The sequence below is a fragment of the Xyrauchen texanus genome, chromosome 31, assembly GCF_025860055.1.
Source record: "Xyrauchen texanus isolate HMW12.3.18 chromosome 31, RBS_HiC_50CHRs, whole genome shotgun sequence".
NCBI lineage: Eukaryota > Metazoa > Chordata > Actinopteri > Cypriniformes > Catostomidae > Xyrauchen > Xyrauchen texanus.
The window spans coordinates 13,518,262-13,539,590 of record NC_068306.1 but is presented as its reverse complement, the minus strand read 5'-3'; the positions used below and the strand labels follow the sequence as shown (position 1 = coordinate 13,539,590).

Below are 21,329 nucleotides of genomic sequence, written 5' to 3'. Positions count from 1 at the left end.
TTTGAAGGACTCCAGAGACCAGACCATCAGCAATGCCGCTCCACCTCTGTTAACTGGACGGAAATGGACACCATCCGATGCGGTGCAGCAAGCTACATCAGCCCTGAGGCACAGCGATATTGTAGGGCACGCCCAGTTGGGAAGAGGAGGCCTTGGCCTTACGACAAACAAGCCAACTTGGCGTAGTGCCTCAACATCAGAGAGGAGGAACATGGTGGTCGAGGAGGTGCGCCGTCAGGAGGAGGCGGAAAGAAGTGCAAAGGCTGTCTCTCTTGCCAAGCAGGGACAATGGATGAGGTGGGAAGGCCTGGAGAGGAGAAAGCTTAGCTGGAGGGAGCTCTGGGAAATAGAGGCAAGCAACATCAGCTTCATCATCAGAGCCACCTATGATGTGCTCCCATCTCCAAAAACCTCCACCAGTGGTATGGCGAGGACCCAACCTGTGCCCTCTGCCCAACTCCAGCGACTCTTAAGCACATCTTGGTCGGTTGTAAGACCAGCCTCACACAAGGTCGTTACACCTGGAGACACAACCAGGTCCTCAAGAGTCTGGCAGCAGCTCTTGAGAGCCAGAGGAATGCCACCAACTCCTTGCCCCTGAGAGCAATCAAGTCCATCACAGCCCCAACCTTCATCCGAGAGGGACAGAAAAAGCCCAACCATCCCCTACCAAACCAGAAGCTGGACAGCTAGCCATGGCCCGGGACTGGAAGATGCTAGTCGATATAGGCCAGCAACTAATCTTTCCACCTGAAATTGCAGTCACCACCCTTAGGCCAGACTTGGTTCTCTGGTCCCCTTCATTGAAGTCTGTTTACATCACTGAGCTCACAGTCCCATGGGAGAATTTAACAGATGAGGCCTATGAATGCAAGAAACTGCGCTATATAGAACTGGCAGCAGACGCTCAACAACGAGGATGGAAAGCGAAAGTCTATCCGGTTGAAGTGGGATGCAGAGGTTTTGTGGCTTTTTCTACCATCAGACTGCTGAAAGACCTTGGCATCCGTGGACAGGCTCTGCGACAAACAATTAGATCAGTCTCTGAAGCGGCCGAAAGAAGCAGCCAGTGGATATGGATTAAAAGGAAGGACCCTTGTTGGGCTCAAAGAGCATCAACATGACCCACTCACTAATCCCCCCACCCTATAACCCACTTGAGAACCCAGGTCACAACCCTCCATGAGGAGGCTGAAGGTATGCGGTCAGCCTTATGCTTGACTCAGGGAAGAGGACGCCTCCTGCCTTGCATAGTCCTAATTTTCATGATTGGGCATGGGACACAAGCTCAGGTTTGATCACCCTGTAGCTGGCCACCTTTGATGAGGGTGTCTAGTGTTGAAAGGCCGAAACACCCCCTGATTCAAAGGTACATTACTGATGATGTGTCCCGAAGTTTACATCTTTCCCATGACTGAGGTACAGCTCCCACTCTCAACATCAAGGCAAACCTCATGTGCATACCATCCATTGGCACAATGGACAGTTTACCATCACGTCCCGTGTTTATGATTCTTTATTGCTGGCCCACTATCAACCCCACACATGTGCACCATATACCATCAACTTTTATCCAGCACAAGACATAACCAGTGTCTGTCAAACACTGCCAGCATCCCCATTATTTGCATATCATAATTACTATTCTATTAGAAGTATTATAATAATTATAATCCTTTTTAATTAAACTACAAACTTTTATTACATTATTAATTCAATGTGGCTGGATTAAATTTGTTCAAATTAGCATTTATGTATATATGTATGATTTGTATAAATTTCTTTAAATATTTGCCAGCTTTTGATCACAAATCGTTTTTCACCCTGTTTACATCTGTATTTAGCACTGACCACTTGTGATTGGATACCCCGAAATACATCTTAAGACAAGGTCAGTGACTCATGATGGAGTAGGTGTAGGTCAGATATGTACCTGTAAACTCTATGAACTGAATTAAATAGAATTTAATATTTACTTTCATCCTACTTGACGTTTCCGACACTGGACAAGTTGAGACCTGGGTATGGTTGCACCAGCTGTGTGTAAGGTCTCACTTAAGTTAGTAACTACTAGTTAGTTTGTAACTAAGTCAGTGCTTAATTTGGTAGTACCATCTGTCCTTAAGGCAAGACTTAACTAGCAGGCCGTAAGCTCTCCATAAAGTAATGTGCACTCGCATAAAATGACTTTGACTTGAATTGATCCAATAAGCAGCATTCACATTTGTACACAGAAGTGTTAAAAGCAGTGAATTTCAGTTTGATTTTGATACGGTAATACTCAAACCTTGTTTGCTCACGTAACCGTCAGCTTTAATAAATTATACAGTATCCCCAATGAAATATGATAAGAAAAAACATATGGTATATTTAGCCTATGTAAATAACAATATTAAATAACTGTATATGAATAGGGGCAATATATACTAATACTACTGGCTGGAAAACTAGACATTTATTCATTGTAATATCTTATATATTTCATATATGTTGAAACTTGACACTGAGCGGCGTACACAGGAAAGTGCACCGTTAGATCGGTTTCATGCTGAAGAGGTATGTTTTTTACATAATGTTTTCTCCCGTAAATGTAACTGTAGTGTTGGTTTCGAATCTTAGTCGAGTCTGAATTAAATCAGAGTCTTTAAACAATCGAGTCGACCAATCGAGTCCATAACATGCCGAGTCCAAGTTGAGTCTGAATTAATCTGTTCAAGATTCTAGATTAAAATTATAACCATAAACTCAACATCAATATTTTGAGCTTCAAAACTAAGAAAAACTATTTGTCAGTATACACTGGCGGCCAAAAGTTTGGAATCATGTACAGATTTTGCTGTTTCGGAAAGATGTTGGTACTTTAGTTCACCAAAGCTGCATTCAGCTGATCACAAAGCATAGTCAGGACATTACTGATGTAAAAAAACAGCACCGTCAGTATTTGAAAAAATAAATTTTTGATCAAATCTAGACAGTCCTAATTTCCAGCAGCCCTCACTCTAACACCTAATCCTTGAGTAATCATGCTAAATTGCTAATTTGGTACCAGAAAAATCACCTGCCATTTTATATTTGGTTCGTTAAATGAAGCTTAACATTGTCTTTGTGTTTGTTTTTGTGTTGCCACAGTATGCAATAGACTGGCATGTCTTAATGTCAATATTAGGTCGAAAATGGCACACAAAAAAAGAAAGAGCTTTTTCTAGACACTCATCATTCAATCATTGTTTTGAGGAATGAAATCTATACAATGCTTGAAATTGTCAAAAAACTGAAGATTTTATACAATCGTGTACAGTACAGTCTTCAAAGTTAAAGGACAACTGGCTCTAACAAGTGCAGAAAAAGATGTGGAAGGCCAGATGTACAACTAAACAAGAGTATAAGTACATCAGAGTCTCTAGTTTGAGAAATAGATGCCTCACATGTCCTCAGTTGAGAGCTTCATTGAATTCTACCTGCTCCAGTTTCATGTACAACAGTTAAGAGAAGACTCAGGGGTGCAGGACTTATGGAAGAAAAAGCCACTGTTGAAACAGAAAAACCAAAAGGAAGGTTAGAGTGGCCAAAGAAACACAGACATTGGACAACAGATAAATGGAAAAGAGTGTTATGGATCTTTACCACATTAAGGTTTTGTGGGATAAGCTAGACTGTAAGGTGCATGAGAAGAGCCTGATAAGACAGCCACAACTATGGTAAGTGCTACAGGAAGTATCTGGACAAACTGACAGGTAGAATGCCAAGGTTCTGCAAAGCTGTCATTGCTGTACTTGGAGTATTTTTTGACGAGAGAGAATTTCTGGAAAAAAAATAATCTTGTAATAGTAATTTTTCATGTTATTAATGTCCTGACTATACATTGTGATCAGGTGAATGCCACTTTGGTGAATAAAAGTACCAATTTCTTTCCATATACAACAACATAATATAAAAACAGAAGAGATCAGATCCCATTAAAACCAATATATTTATATACTACAGTACTACACTTCACACTTTTCAGTCCTCCTGCTGTGTCTAGGTGTGTCTACTTCCCTAAAGTCAAGATAACATTTTTCATAACAAACCTCCTTGAACTGACGTTTCGTTCTTTTCACATTAGGATAATAGGTAAATAGAGACTTCTCCGCTAACTTGTGTTCTTCATTGTATTTACTGACTTTTTTGCTTTTGAAACGCAAATGCCAGCTTTACAGTTAACACACAAAGGTTGCGCTACAAACGTGTGACGAACTGAGTTGTACAATTTCCATCATGGTCCGCTTCATCCGTCATATTAGTTTAAATGTCCCTAATATGTAGCATATTTGATTTTGTCTCGATATAATCAACATTTTCAGTTAGAAACTACTTTGAGTAGTAGTAGTAAGCGTGAATCTGATAAAACGTGTTCCATTTAATAAGTTGCAGAGTTGGGGAACATACTTTTTATAGTGTACTTATGTTATTGATATTTCTATATGAGAGTGGCAGAGCACGTCTGGTGAATGCCGAACTTTTTCCTGCACATACATACATGGTTATTGCGCATACATTACATACATGGTGCATCGGTGAGGAGAGAGAGAAAGTATTTGAAAGTGCGTGTGCAGCTGCTCTCATCCAGAATAATCACACGTAAGAACATATATGCATGAAAACTGATGTGCAGTATCAAATACATAGAATGAATTGGTAACACTTTATTTTGATGGTCCCAAGTAGATATTTAACTGACTTTAAGTGAATATTTAAGTGACTATAAGTGACTTATCAACTGGCTACTGAAAGTCTACTGAATGTTTGTTGAAACACTGTTTACTAGCTATAGCAAGTCAGTCGATAAGCTGTTATTTTGCTGCTGTAAGTCCGAAAGGCTCGAGTCTGTGTCTTGTCTGAGTAAAAAATCCATGTCCAAGTCCAAGTCCTTTAAAATTGGACTTGTGACTCCACTCAAATCCGAACTTGAGTATCCCAATGCTATGTAAATGAGTGCCAACATCATCATATATGTTGAAAAGACTGAAGTCTCTCAACCAAACATGAGTTCATTGATGTCATTAAATGAGTATGCTTTTTTATTCCATTCGTTTCTCCTTGTACTCATGTACTCGTTACATTCTATCTTGTGATTCTAAGTTTAGTGGTGCAATGCTCACATATATAGTAGTGCATAAATTGTGACTTAGTGCTCATTTATGCCACAACTAGACTAAGTTGTAGAGTATAGCTAAGACTTAAGTATAGCTGATGCAACCGGCCCCTTTATACTGTAATCCAAGTATCATAACATGCTTGATCGTGACCATATAGCAGTACCAATCTTAGACCTGAGAGGATGCAGTGCCTTTAGGGCACATCTACCACAGTACATACTGGGTTTCAGCTTTTTATTTCGCTGTCAGTATGATAGGTGATGTAGAGGTCATTGTGAAAAGCTTCCTGTTGCATCAATATGGCTTGTGTCTTGTTTGACAATGTATCTTCTCTTTAATTGGCTAAGTTGATGTGGGGCCGATATTTCCTTCAGACAGACTGTCAGGAAAAGGCTCTCATGCTGGTTTGTAAAGTTTGAGAAAAGGTTGCCAAAATATCAGCAATTCAACCTCTACAGTCCCCTCTTGAAATGTTCAATATAAGGGTTTGTATTCTGCTCACAGTCACATTGCTTCTCTGCTGGTTTAGATTGACAGTACACTTTCATTAAAGCTACATTAAAGGGATTTTACGGATTTTTGTAGACACTCAAAACAGCTGGACTTAACCTGTCAAATCTGACACCTTTTCCAGGTTGATTGGCTAAAGAATGAAGAGCCGGTGAGTTTGCTTGATGATTTCAACATTGACACTCGAGCTGACCACAACCTGATCATCAATGAAGCAAGGCTCTCCGACTCGGGAAACTACACCTGCCTGGCCAGCAACATTGTTGCTAGGAGACGTAGTGCCACAGCAACCGTCATTGTGTTTGGTATGATATGTATTTGTTGGAATACTCTTTCTGTCACTATTTAATATATTTCACATAACACTCTCTATGACTTTCTTTCTTTAGTGGAAAACTCAATGAGAAGATTAGCAGAATGCTGACACTGCTAGATTTAAGCTACAAAAAGGACAATTTAATGTAATTCATGTGGCTATATTCTACATTTTCTAAAGCCAAATGATAGCTTTGTGTGAGGAAAATACATTCTAAGTCATTTTTTGCTACGCCTTTCCAACGATCTGCAGTTTTCAAATCTCATTCATGTTCACATTTGGCACTTTTCCACTGGACGTTAAGGTTAGACTCGACTCGTCTCTGCTCGCTTTACTTTTCTGAGCATGCTTCCAATCCAATGCAGTTTATTGCCATCTCAACATGGGTGGGATTATAGGCTAATCGTCATAGTTGCGCCACCTCTACTGCCATGACATCATCTTAACTGCGACACAAACATTATAAACAATAACACAACTGCTAGCTGTTAGCTACTAGCTCATTGTGCTGGTTAAAGCGGTTGTTGCATGGTGATTTTTCACAAGTGTAATAGTTAAATTGGGCTGGTTGTTTAGAAGCAAGTTTTCCAGTAGCTGGTCAACTAAAGAAAGTGAAGCTTTCAAGCAGAATATAGAGTTAATGTAACAAAACATACCATCCTCCATCGGGGACTCCAACAATGTCGTGGCCGAGTTCAGGGCACTCTCCCTCCAATTGCTCGCCGGTCTATTGCCATAGATCATGTCCATTTGGTCGAACCACTTCCACTTTCTTCTGGTTGAACCACTCCAGCTGTTGCGGTCTTTGATGGTTCTTTAGTCACTTTTAAGTTTTTTTAACTTTTCCCTATGTCCGGTGCAGCCAAAAGCTGAGAAACTTCCTGAAAGATTTTTCGTTTCGTTCATCGCTAACGAGAGGAACGTCTGCACCTCGTTTATTGACCACGTCATGGTTTTGCGCACAGCCATTTATTTTTAAAATTAGAAAGTCGCATGAATAAATGATATTGATCGCTGTTGCAAACTTTAAAACTAGCTTGATGTCCCGTGTCACAAATCCAGTGACGCTGGTAGTGACAAATCTCTCTGACCAATCAGTAATCTGCAAGGTTTTGACGTCACATATAGTATCGACTCGGCTCACTTGGAAACTTGACCTAGGTGGTACTAAAAAAAGTACCAGGTACCAGGTACAATCCACAGTGGAAAACCCCCAAAAACTGAGCAGAGTCGAGTCCAGTCGAGCTGTACCGTGCAGTGGAAAAGCCCCATTATATTTGCATTACTCAAGGTTTATCATCAGTGATACCCAACACCATTGGCTTCTGTATGTCATGTGACCATTTGTGGTGCAGCATATTTAAATATACAGATGTGTAAAGATCCCTTTAATGCTAAGTAATCCTAGCTTTAATGCTAACTTCTATCTTTTTCTAATCTTTTTTAGTGAAACAACCATAAAAGTTCTATTCACACATTTATATCTCACAAGAGCATTAACTTTGTATAGATCATTATGTGTAAAGGTTTGACATGCTGCAGAATGGCACCTCCCATCTGTTTAATCACCTACATTGACCTTCAGTGTAACAGATTACCAAAAATGATCACCATCACACCCTCACATGACACAGCAACTTTATTTTTCAAATAATATTTCATCACAAGGGACATAATGTAGAAATACACAATTTCATAATTTCCCCAAACCTGTATCTGCATGAGGCCATCACTTAGTCACCCAGTGTGTGTTCGATTAACTATTTTTGTCAACACATAATGAGTTAATGATTCTAAAACTCCTTGTGTGGCTAGCTTTGCCGCGGTTCAGGCACGATTAGCCTAATTGACATGGTCTCCTAATGTTGTGGCCTCAATATTTTGATGGTAAGGTAATGTTGTGCACTCTCTCTCCCTTTGTGTGCCGTCTAAGAGTCAGTCACAGATTAGGACTAGTGCTGATGGTGTCGGAAGCTTGATTAAACACACTGAAAAGCTTTGACATGTGCTGTAAGAAACAGGCTGTGCTGATTGAGCGCTAGTTGACTGATCTGCAATTAACGTTAAGAAGCTAGCGTAGCTTCTACAAATGAACATAGCTCCCAGCAGTCCCTATGGCATAGAAGTCACAAGAGAATTGGCTTGTATGCTTTTTTAAGCAAGAAATGTATTTTGTACAGTATGTTCAAAGAACTCAACTAATTTAGTTGATGCAATTGAAGATAGGAAAATTAACTAGCACACACTTCAGATTTGATATTTACATACATAATCAAATTTTATTATGTTTTCTGTATGTTGCTCTTTTCATTCAAGATAAACTGTCATATTAGCCATTTATTTCTCTCATTAAGTCTTTAGTATGGCCATCACCACGTCCCCCAGACCTGCTTATAAAGTCTTGGACTATATACAATGGCATCTAATGTAACATCTGTATAATACAAATGAATCTCATCCACATTCCATTTAGATAATCTAGTCAGAAATTTCTCAGTTTAATAGATAAGTGGGGCAATATAATGTAGAGCCGTTGTTGCGTATTTAGCCCTTTGCACAGTATATACACGTACATTGCTGAGACATCTGTGAAAGTGTGCAAATCTGAAAAAACAAAAATCACATTCTAATTTAAGCATGTTATTTGTGGAGAATTATAGGGTAAATCACTTAAAAACTGAGGATTTACAAATAGTCTAAATCATAAACGTCATGAAAACAGCACTTCTGTACAGTGACTGCATGACTGATTTTCCATACAAACTAATTCATTAAAATGAATCTGACTTTCCAATGTTACATATGAGAGAGTATCTGTATGAGCAAATGCTAAATAAAATTAAAACCACACACACCGCCTAACATAACACCTAACATTTCAACAAATTTGGCTATGTATAGTTATGTAAAGATAAAGAACATACATAATTAAAAGTAACGTAAATGGAACGTCCTTATAGTTGTAGTTTTCACAATAGGAGAAAACAGTCTTAGTGTAACATTGTTTGTACATCCTTTAGATTCTGTTCATACAAGGTTTGTATGTCCTACTTTATACATTCAATTGTATTAATACAATTCATATTTTTACTTACACTATAATGTTCAACTCATGTTAAGAAATCTGAAAATGTTCTCATTCCCACAACCTCAATTCTACATTTGAGAGACATTTTATGAACATAAATTTGTTAGCGGAGACAAAAGGCACAGCAGTACTAAAAAACTACAGGCTAATACTGATTCACTGTTTTCTTTCTCTCTTCTTTGTCAGTGAATGGAGGGTGGTCATCCTGGGCAGACTGGTCAGAGTGTAACATTCGCTGTGGGAGAGGAGTTCAGAAACGTACCCGGACCTGCACTAACCCCGCACCCCTTAACGGAGGGGCGTTCTGCGAGGGAATGTCCATTCAGAAGAGCACCTGCACCTCTCCCTGTCCAGGTTAGAAGACACAACACTTATATTTTATGTGAATTTATATGGATTTTTATTAATTTAATGTGATAAGAGAGCCTGGGTATCTCAAAATAATTAAAAATAAATTTTTCGTATGTGTTGTCCTCCCTGGTTGCACGCAACAACAATTACCAGGACAGTCCGATTTTGGCTCTTATGAGACGGTTATTTTATTGAATAATTAAAATACTCCTAAATCAGTCGCAAACTCATGAATTATCAGTCTGAAACATGCAATAACTAACAAATCTTCAAAGTGTCATTTTCCTCAAATCTTTAGAGAACATAAGAATGTATAATTATCAAATCTGGACCAAATAAATATGCACTTATAAACACCAGTTGCCCTATCTGGAGATTTTCCTGCATTAAATGCTGAATTTCTCTCTCCAATCTGCACTATTTTGCTTCTAAAACCCAGAAGCGCCTTTTACCTGCAGATTCAATAGTTCAATGCTGGTCAGTCAGGTGGTGTGACTGTCTTACTGCTATGCCTTGTTAATTAAACATGCTTTCTGAACACATTGATGACTAATCCATCTGTCTGGGAATGTGCGTATAAAACAGCAGCTTGAAAGTATGTACAGAATTTGAATTGATCTTGGTGGCAGAAGCCTCTTGAGTTTTACAGTTGATATGTGTCTGGTAATGTGGCGCCTGCTGTCATTCTCTGAGACTTTCCATTTACTGTCTAAAGTGTAATACAATGCTCTACAAAACGAGAGAGAGAGAGAGACAGGCAGACAGACAGATAAATGGAGATAAAAGAAATTCAGAAAGACAGGAACTATAAGAGAATTTGAATACGTTAGAGAGACTTAAAGAATTAACGTTATAATTGTAGAGTTTAGGGAATCAAAGAGGACGTGCTAGTAATACCAATAATAATAATTCCTTACATTTATCTAGTGCTTTTCTAGGCACTTAAACAATAATGACACTGCTATAAAAAGTAGAAAGGGTCAAAATTCTTCAGCATTTTAAAATACATATGCCATGGGTCCCCAAACTATGGCCTATGGACCGAATACAGCCTTCAGAAATGTTTTGGCCAGCCCACGAAACCATTCACATGTTTTGACCAGTTTGTAGGGATGGGCGGATCGATCCTAAAGTATCGATACTTCCGATACTGATGCTGTATCAAAAATATTGATCCTCATACAAAAATATTGATTCTAGCATTTGTTTTGTTTTTTAAACTAGGGATATTATTATTTGGTTACCATGAACATGAACAAAAATCATAAAATTTAAAGTAAAATAAAAAAGGATTAGGCTATATTAGCAATAATAATAATAATAATAATGAAAATAATAATAATTACTTGAATTATGACTTAAAATAATAATATTTTAAATAAAATCTATTTAATAGAAGTATCGGTATTGGTATTGGTATCGACGATATTGGACTTGAAGTTATTGGTATCGGATTGAAAAGAAAATAAGTGGCATCGCCCATCTCTACCGGTCCGCTAGTGATGGGTCGTTCATGAACAATTAGTTCATTTGGAACGAATCTTTTATTTGACTCAAAGAACAAGTAGTCTCAGAGAGTGATCCATTCCTTTTGAGTTGGCTGTGCATGCGCATTGCGCAACGTCCGTTCGTTTGTTACGTGAAAACTGCATATGCGGAAAAAGAAATGATTAGTTCACCTTTAAATTCTTTTTCTCTGAGTCATTCGTTCCTTTGTCACATGACAGCTGTATACACTATGCATTGCTTACACAGGAATCAGAAATTATTAGTTCACCTCTCGAGTCTTCTTGTCCAAGTCGCTCGTTCTTTTGTCACGTGACAGTCGTATACGCTATGCATTGCTGACACAGGAATCAGAAATTATTAGTTCACCTCTCGAGTCTTCTTGTCCAAGTCGCTCGTTCTTTTGTCACGTGACAGTTGTATACGCTATGCATTGCTGACACAGGAAACATAAAAAATTGTTCACCTCTGGATTGAATCTTCTTTTACGAGTCAGTTCCGTATACGCATATGGCTTTCTTGTGACAAAAAAAACGAGCGACTTGGACCAGATGACTCGAGAGATGAACTATTCATTTCTGTTTCCTGTGTGTGTGCATAGTGTATACGGCTATATATAATAAAGAATGAACAATTTGGACAAGAAAATTCAACCTAGAGGTGAACAAATCTTTCTGTTTCTCATAATTTGTCCTTGGCTGCATTATAATCTTTTCCTTATTGGGACTATAATCAAAGTTTGCATACTAGATGTGTTGGGGGTGATTTGGCTATTGAAAATTTTACATTTTAATTTTATTCTGCTCAAATGAACTAAATGAACAAAGTGACTTGAAAAAGATTTGTTCATTTTGCTGAACGAGACTCAACGACCCATGTCAGTAAAATGATACGATCTTCCCATTACTATGGTCCACACAGCAAGCGCGAGACTGCTTTGGTGGCATTTCATCGAAGCACTTACAATAGCATGAGCTAATAGCATTTGAGTGCAGGCTGTTAAGGAGCATATCATTGGTTTCATCCACTGAACAAATACGCCCCTTCACTGAAGTTCGAGTAGGTAATTTGAGTATGAATGTATTAAGATGTCTCAAACACGAACAAACTGAATGTACTGGTACATTCAGTTTGTTCAATCCAGCAGTCTCATTCAACAAGAAAATGGACCGGATGTGTTATGAATACAATGGTGTGCTAAAAAATTATTACAATTGCATACGTACTTTATTAAAACAAATAATTATTTTTCTTCGGCTAGTATTGTTGTCTTTTTGTTGGATAGCTTGATAAAAAGTCATGCTCATGTAACGGGAGCCAGCTGATATATAGCTGTGCAATGTGTATATACCTCACTCTCCTGACCTTAAGAGGACCACTAGCGACTGATGCTAGGCGCTGTGGCCTTTAGCATCCTTTTTAGCGCACCCGCCTCCCATGCCAGAGATGCCGGTTCGAGTCCCCTACGGAGCGGGTAGAACAGGAGCACGTCAATGGTGCCATGACCCAGATGGGAGTGAGGATTAGGGGGTGAGTGTAATGAGAGCCAGCTAATAGATAGCTGTGCAATGTGTATAAACCTCACTTTTCTGACCTCAAGAGGTGCACTAGCGAATGATGCTAGAGGCTGTAGCCTTTATCCTCCTTGTTACCGCACCTGCCTCCCATGCCGGAGACGCTTACTACACCGGAGTAAGGTTTATGGGGTGAGTGTAATAGGAGCCAGCTAATAGATAGACCATCTACTGGCGCAAAAGCGTAATATACAGAAATGGAAATATAGAAATATACTCTGTGTATGCATCAAGCAATAGGAAGTGTAATCAAGCTTGAAATCATGATCGTGTTTAGAGATTACAATCGTAACATTCTCACCCAAATCCAACTGGATTGCTTCAGAAGACATTGATTAAACCACTGGAGTTTATGCTACCTTTACCTCCATTTTTGACCTTCTGAGTTCTGGCCACCATTCACTTGCATTGTGAGGACCTACAAAGCTGAAATATTCTTCTAAAAATCTTTATATTTTGCAGAAGAAAATCATACACATCTGGGATGGCATGAGGATGAGTAAATGATGAGAGAATTTTTATTCTTGGGTGAATTACCCATTTTAATTAAATGGATGGCACCATACGCATCCACAAAGGTAATGGATAATCTCTGATATTCAGTGACTCTCGAACCACCCCTGAGAGAGGGAAAAGGACAGAAAGAAAAACTGATGGACTGAAAGAGAAGAGCAGAAAAAGAAAGAGTTATCAACAACTGCTTGTAATCGTCTCGGTCCTTGCGTGCAGTTATACTGGCTAAATTTATGGTTTCATTGAAAGCAGCAATCACATGGGAACCACTAGTCATGATGGGGAAAAGTTATCTGAGGAGGGCACCAGTCACTCGGCGATGAGAAAACTTAATCTCGTTCTCCAGGCCTGCCCAATCCCAGTGCCCCACTCAACAGAGACATACAAACATGGCATTTGCATTTAGATTAGCCGCAGAGGAAACACCAGCAGCCCATTGAGTCGTTAGGGTAAAGGGGAAAGCCTGATGGAACAAGACAAAAATAAATTGTCTTTTGCTTTTGTCTGAGACAAACCTTGAGAGAAAAAATCCTGGAATTGTAGAACAGCACCCAAGGAAAGAGGAACGAAATGTGCAACAACTCTCAAAACACTGCAAGCTCTGGACAATTTGTAGCAGATGCAGAAGTTCTCTGAGAGGAAGTATATATTATGTTTTGAAAACTGTATGTGTTTTTGTGTTTGACAGTGGATGGTGGCTGGTCAGAGTGGACTTTGTGGTCTGAGTGTAGTTCTGAATGCGAGAGGCAGCGTACTAGAGAGTGTACAGACCCGGAGCCCAAAAATGGAGGCAGACTGTGTGATGGAGCAGCTCTAGACACGGACAACTGCACCGGAGACCTCTGCATGCAAGGTTAGTATTCAGTCATCATCATTTTCATTACCACTACTATTATTACCATCATTGTCATCATTGCTACTATCATCACCATCAGTACCATTATCACTATCAGCATCAACGTCATTGTCATCATCACTACTATCATCACCATCATTGTCATCATTGCTACTATCATCACCATCATTGTCATCATTGCTACTGTCATCACTATAATTACCATTATCACTATCAGCATCACCATCATTGTCATCATCGCTTCTATCAGCACCATCATTGTCATCATCACTACTATCATCACCATCATTATCATCAATGCTTCTATCATCACCATTATTTTCATCACCACTACTATAATCACCATCATTGCCATTATCACTACTTTCATCACCATCATTTTCATCACCATCATTGTCATCTTTACTACCATCAATACTATCACCATCAACGTCATTGTCACATTGTCATCTTTTCTAATATCATTGCCATTATTTTCATCATTGCTACTATTCTTACCATCATTGTCATCTTTACTACCATCATTACTATCACCATCACCATCATTGTCACATTGTTATCATCACTATCATTACCATCACTTTCATTGTCTTCATCAGTCCTATCGCCATCATTGTCACTAGGGATGTGCTGAATGACTAATTTCACTGACGTTTACTGTAGGACATTGTTGAAAATATTTAACAGGTAGACTAAGCCATATCTACGCGAGAGAATAAAATGCGCTAAAAAGTTGCAAGTTTTTCACAAAGTGCAGTCGTGCATTAGCCATTGATCTAATATGACAGCTGTTCGGTGAAGAACATTAACCAATAACACTTATTATGTGAAAAAAGAAAGTAGCCATAGGATAGAAATAAATAGGCCTGTGATGTAGCCAACAATAAACCTAATGTATTCTAAACATGACATGCACACAGAATAAAAGATTAACCCGTTAAGCTGTCAGCACCTTGTTGAAAATAAGCAGTCATTTTCTAGGCCACTTATGACATATATTCTAGGCCACTTACTTATTTTTTGATGAGCAAAATTAGAACGTCGACATGGTCCAGTGAAAGACGGTGAAGGGACTCACCTGAGGCTGGTATCCTACACTTGAAAAAGCCTGCACAGTGGAAAAATAACATATATGCATGCACATCCATAGGGACTTTCAAATTTTTGAAAATTCGATTCCCACACCACCACCGCAGTGATTTCATAATTACTTTGCTGAGTTTGCTTGTCTAGTGAGAGGACATTTTGCTGCATGCGCCGCAAGTTTGAGTGGGAAGAAGCATGCGCAGCCTGAGGTGAAATGAAACGTTGTATCTGCTCCAGATATCCTCTTTTTAAAATAATATTTGTATTATTAATTCTATTTAAAACTATTAACACAGGCTATCGATTGGGGTACCTTCTGTCATGTGACAATATATTTTTGCTTTAATGGCAATTTTCTTGACAAAAAGTGTTTCCAAACCAATTTTTCATGATATTTGAAGTATCGACATAGAGTTTATGCGCTAGTTAAATAGAAAAATATTATGTCGACACTTGTGAAATTTTTGCGATAATTTGCGTATCCATCAGCTTTATTTTGATGCGCTAAAACATTTTTAGCAAAAAAATCCTTGGATGGAAATGTAGTTATTGTCGCCACTTCTAACATCATCGAAATTATCATCTCAATCATCATCAGGATCATTATCACCATCATCAACACCATTGCTAGTATCATAACCATCATCATCATGATTCTTTTGTTTGTTGCTGGAGTTTGTAAAGAAACAAAATTATGCAAAAATATCTTTTGGGGATTTTTATTCTGACTACTGTTTAAAAAAAAAAAAAAACAAAAAAACAGTCGAATTGTATTAAAAAAATGAATAAAGAAAATACAAAAACATGGTATATGGTAATGACATATGGTAGAGGCTAATGACAAAAGAAAATACAACAGGGCATTAGCCTAGCCTCATGCCTCAACACATCCTTAATACATGCGTATATCATTCACAGCACCTATGCACTTAAGTAATTGCTCAAACCACTCAAAGCATCTTATTCATTTCCCACATGCTTAAACACTTACAGTATTTTATGCATTTAATACATAAATTTAATACAAATACCTTGTACTGATACGGCCGGCCCTCGAAAGAATCCGCCGGATGGGTCTGTGTCGAGGTAAAACCAGGACTTGGATATATATGTCTGCCACGAAACAATCTTGATGCCAGACGCTCGCTCAAATACATTTCTGGCATCTTGAACGGGAGTCTGTGCAGGGCCCAGTTCAGAACTCGCAGGTCCAAGATTGGCCGCAACTCAATGCGATGAAGGTACGATGAAGTAAGGGCTGTAAAGCCCTTTCTTCATCACGTCTGGAGGGACAGGCTCTATCGCGTCCTTCTGCAGAGGGGCTGTGATCTCATGCTGGGTGGCGGCGTTCTCGCCATGCACCAGGGTGAAGTGGACGCCGCCGAACCGGTCCTGGTCAGCCGCCGCGACGGATTGGAAAGCGCTAGCCACACGTCCAAGCTCCGGACAAGGGGGAAAAATCGCATCTGACGTACCTGTGGGTGGGGTCTCATGGTGGGGGGGATCAGGAGACACCACGATGAGGAGCCTTGCTTCGTTTCGAACTCAAAGCAGTGTTGAGGGGGGCCGCGAAGCACTTACCTTGCTCCATGTAGCCGACGTTGGTGGGGGGGGAAGCAGCGACGGGATAAGGAGGGCTCTTTGACCATCCTCGTAGCTATTCACAACCTCTTGGCCGTGGGTATGAGTGTGATGCGGCCGGGCGCACGAAGGCGGGGATGTGTTTTATCTCCTCAGTCTGCTTCTTCACCGCCGAGAACTGCTGGGCAAAGTCCTCGATGGTGTCGCAGACATCTGGGAGATGGCCTCATTGAGAAAGCGAACCTTGTCGGCATCCCTCATCTCGACCAGATTCAGCCATAGGTGGTGCTCCTGGACCACCAAGGTGGACATCGTCTGTCCCAGAGCCACGCCATGACCTTCGTGGCTCGGAGGGTGAGGGTGGTCACCGAGCACAGCTCCTGGATCACATCGGGATCAGGACTACCCACGTGCAGCCTGGTGTACTTGCAGGAGGTCCATGGCATGCAGAGCGGAGGCGGCCTGTCCAGCAGCACTGTAGGCTTTGGTCGGCAAACACGACGTAGTCCTACAGGCCCTGGAGGGGAGTGTTGGGCGATCCCACAAGGTGGCTGCGTTTTGCGGGCACAAGTGCACCACAATCACCTTATCCACCTGAGGAATATCCTTGTACCCCTCGACCACCCCGCTATCGAGGGTAGTGTGAGTGGATGAGCTGGGAAATTGGGTTCGGACAGAAAATGGTGTCACTTCCAGGAAGAAAGGAACCAGTCATCCAGCCGTGAGGGGTCAAGGACGGGTGGAGGGTTCCACTCCAGCCTGACACTCGCGGCGGCCCAGGCAAGCATGGCAATCAGCTCTGCGTCAGCCTCAGACTGGGCCATGGAAAGCCATGACCGCAATGTTGTCATTGTCATGTTCTCGCAATGAGAACATGAACCATCCACGAATGCTGCCTCAACATAATCGCTGCCCAGACACGTGAGGCAGTGCCCATGTCCGTCGGAGTCGTAGAGATAACGACCGCATTCAGGAACTACACAAAGACGGAAAGGCATCTTTAAAAAGACGTTCACGTCAATGTTTTTTTCTCTAATAGAGGAAATATACTCTTTTGCAGGAATATATACTCTTTTAGCAATGTTGAAGCACCCAGGGGTGAACGCTGCACTGATCATGCAGAAGGAGAGAAAGCAGCTGGAATGCGCCATTTATCCAAGAGCATATGCTTGTTAGAGGTGAATGGACTGGCAGTGGCACAACCACTTGCCAATTCTCATTGGCCTTTTCTCAAAGATCAGAGGTGTTTGAGGCTCCCAAGAGCTACCCCTAGTCTGCAGAAGGGGAATTCTGGTTCTTAAAGTGGCCATGTCCAATTTATGAATTAAATTACATGAGATTTCTCCACTAGGCTGCATGTGTATCACTACTTTGATCTCCATAATTGTCACATCATTGTCATGATCACTATTAGTACCATCATCACTACTATTAAATTTGCCATCATTGTCATTACTACCTTCTCCATCATCATCACCCTCACCACCAACAACTAACCTAAACAATTAATATCAGTAAATAAAAATATATAAAAATCAGCTTTTTATTTTATTTTTTACACAATCATATGGATGGTTTAATGTTCTGAACTATACCAAAACCCCCATTACTGCTTTGTTAATTTCTGCTCTGTGGCTCCTCCAACTTCCTAAGTGCAACACAGAGTGTTAAAAAATCTTCCCACTTTTGTTTAGATCAGTGGAGACAAGTGCTCTGAAGAAGACTGTCACCACCTGAATGAAAGAACTCACTCAAGCCCTCAGACGAGCGGCACTTGATAGGCCGTTTTGTAATTCCTTAGGAGAGGCAGAAATCTTCTGTTTTAATCCTCCTCGCTCATCATCCTGACAGTTCTTTAATCAATCTTTCCTGCCTCCGTCCCTTGAGGGGGAAGGCTGAACACTTCACCAGCCTCTGCAGATGAGACTAAACCCCAATGCTGATAGACATCCCTATCAAAGACCAATTTCCTCTACCTAATACTCAACCACACACACACACACACACACACACACACACACACACACACACACACACACACGCACACTAATGCACATGTAGCTACGGTCTTTGTATGTGGACGTGGTAATTCAGTGTACAAGATTGGACAGTGATTCCAGATTACATGCCTGTCATTGACCATTATACATATGTACTGGAGATTTATGTTTAAACAGATTGATTCATTGCGGTTTGTTACAGTATTTACCTTAAAATGTTTTTTTTCGAACAACCATGGAAGATTTATCAGGTTGTTGCTTCCTCTACATTTGGTATGTTTACATGTACAAGAAATATTTTTAAATCACTTAAAAACCCAATTAGACATGTACAAAATATGTTAATGCACTTAATAAGTCTATGCTCTAGTTGTATGCTCTTATAATTTTCTCACCCTCATGCCAGCACTTTCTTCAATAGAACACAAACAATAATTTTTAGAAAAATATCTCAGCTCTTAGGTCCATAATAAGTGGATGGTGATCAGACATTTGTAGCTCCAAAAATCACATAAAGGGAACATATAAGTTATCCATAAGACTCCAGTGGTTATCGTCAAGTTAGTGAGAAACAGATACAAATTCCTTTTTTTACTCTAAACCTCCATTTTCACCTTTACATCTGAAATTCAAATGTGATGCCTCTTTAGTGTCACTTTCACATCTGTAAGTGAAAGTTAAAGTGGAGATTCAGAGTATCAAATCACTGAAATACTGTTCTTTTCTCACCCACACCTATTATATCACTTCTGAAGATATGGATTGAAACTCTTGAGTCATATTAATTACTTTTATGATTCCTTTAATTGATTTGTGCAGCTACAAATGTCTGCTCACCATTCACTTTCATTGTATGGACCTACAGAGTTGAAATATTCTTCCAAAAATCTTTGTTTCTGCTGAAGAAAGAAAGTCATACACATCTGGGATGGCATGAGGGTGAGTAAATGATAAGAGAATTAAAATGTTTGGGATAACTTTCCCTTTAAAGGCTTTTAATAGAGTTCTATTAATACGGAAATGTTAAAAAACGCAATCGTCACACCTCAAATATTCCATTATATTCAGATTTAACTCTGCATGTAAATGGTAAACACCTTTACCAGTGTTCTGGCATCTTGTTTAATTTATTTTTCCCATGTCTTTATTCGTTTTGATGTCAAAACCAGAAACCTTAAAAATCTCATATAAACGTGGTTTTCTTGGGTTGTCAGAGTTTTTTTATATATATATAATGTGCTGCTTTGTGATAGTTATCACCTTGCATTTTGTTGCACATATAAATGCACTCAATGAAACTGATCAACTCGTGCACTATCACGCCACATGGGCATTTCACATCTTCAACGGATTCTCACATCTTCTAAACAAGCCTCAAAGTGCTGTTTGTGTGTGAGCATCTGAATAAAGTGCTATATACGTGTGTCACAGCATGTTCTCCATGTTTGTCTTCCCAGACAGGAAGCTGCTCCACGATGTGAAGGTCCCGCAAGGTGAGTTTCTGCCATCTCACCTTTCATCCACGTTTTTTCATCTTTTTCTCTTTGATTATTTAAACCTCAGTTTCATAAAGTCATTTGCATGCATTACACACAATGTCTGCATTACTTGAGAAGCAACTATTAAAAATGCTCACGGGCATGCAGTGTGATGTACTACTGCCACACTGCATCATAATCATCCATCTTAATACTGCCGTTCTGTTCATGGTGTCTGTATAATTAACCGCTTGTACTGAAATTATCCTTTTCGGTTCATGCTTGACAAACAACCTTATCGCAACCTTTACGTAAGATGACTACACTGATATTGTTTGACATTTGGTTGATGCCTGACAATTATGTTTTCGGTGAATCATCATCAAGTTTGCCATTGGAAAGATCCTGAGAAACCAATTAAGTCATTGACATTTTGAAGGAGTGCTGACTCAATGGCTGAACCGTTGCCACGTTAACTCTGCTGTGACACATCACAACGATTAAACGTCTTTGACTACAGTTTTTCGCTTGAGGAACGTCAGTCCCCATCAGTGATGTGACTTAGCCAAACAAAACACATTAAAAGTAAGTTTGTACTTTGGACAGAAATGTCTGGAACTACATTAGCTGTGAATATGGTACCAGAACTTTAATTTTCAGTCTTGTCCGGTACAGGGAAGTAACTAAAGACTTTAATAATAACTTTTTTAATTAACTTTACATTTTTTGTAGTTATTACAGTAGTTCAGCTGTTTTTTAAATAGTGTAGCTTTTCCAGTAGCAAGTTACTTTTCCCAAGGAGTAGTGGAATAACGTGACAAAATGATAGCTCTCCGTTTTTCAAGTTACACAGTATTGCACACATTGATTTACAGTGAATAAGGCAATAAATCCAATACACTCTCCTAGAATGTTCTCTCTCTCTCTCTCTCTCTCTCTCTCTCTCTCTCTCTCTCTCTCTCTCGCTCTCTTTCTCTCTCACTCGCATATAGGTATGTAGTGTTGGGAAGGCTGACTCATGTTAGTAAATCAGTTCATTCAAACAGATCATGTAAATCATAAAAGAAAACGATTCACCAACTCTGATTCATTTTATATATATTTTATATTCATGATTTGATCCATTCATTTGAAGTCCCCTTTTTTTTATTATTATTATTATTATTAAGTCAAATGCTGCTGTTCGTCACTATGTTGTCTACTATAAAAATAAAATATTTTTTTTTAACTAGTGTTGTATTCAGTGTATTCTTTTTTTGTGTGTGTGTTAATTTATGTAAATTAATCTTGTTTTAATTATGCTTGATAATTTTTAAATAAAACAAGACAAAC

The 21,329-nt window shown here is 39.5% G+C and overlaps 1 protein-coding gene across 1 annotated transcript in view; it reads left to right on the top strand.

Moving 5' to 3' along the window:
- LOC127625145 (netrin receptor UNC5D-like) overlaps positions 1-21,329 on the top strand; it is a 291,561-nt gene that overhangs the window by 236,399 nt on the left and 33,833 nt on the right. The window contains exons 5-8 of the mRNA XM_052100235.1: positions 5,773-5,953; positions 9,239-9,406; positions 13,685-13,849; positions 19,977-20,012. Of these exons, the coding sequence (XP_051956195.1) occupies positions 5,773-5,953; positions 9,239-9,406; positions 13,685-13,849; positions 19,977-20,012 (550 nt within the window). The remainder of the gene's footprint in view (positions 1-5,772; positions 5,954-9,238; positions 9,407-13,684; positions 13,850-19,976; positions 20,013-21,329) is intronic.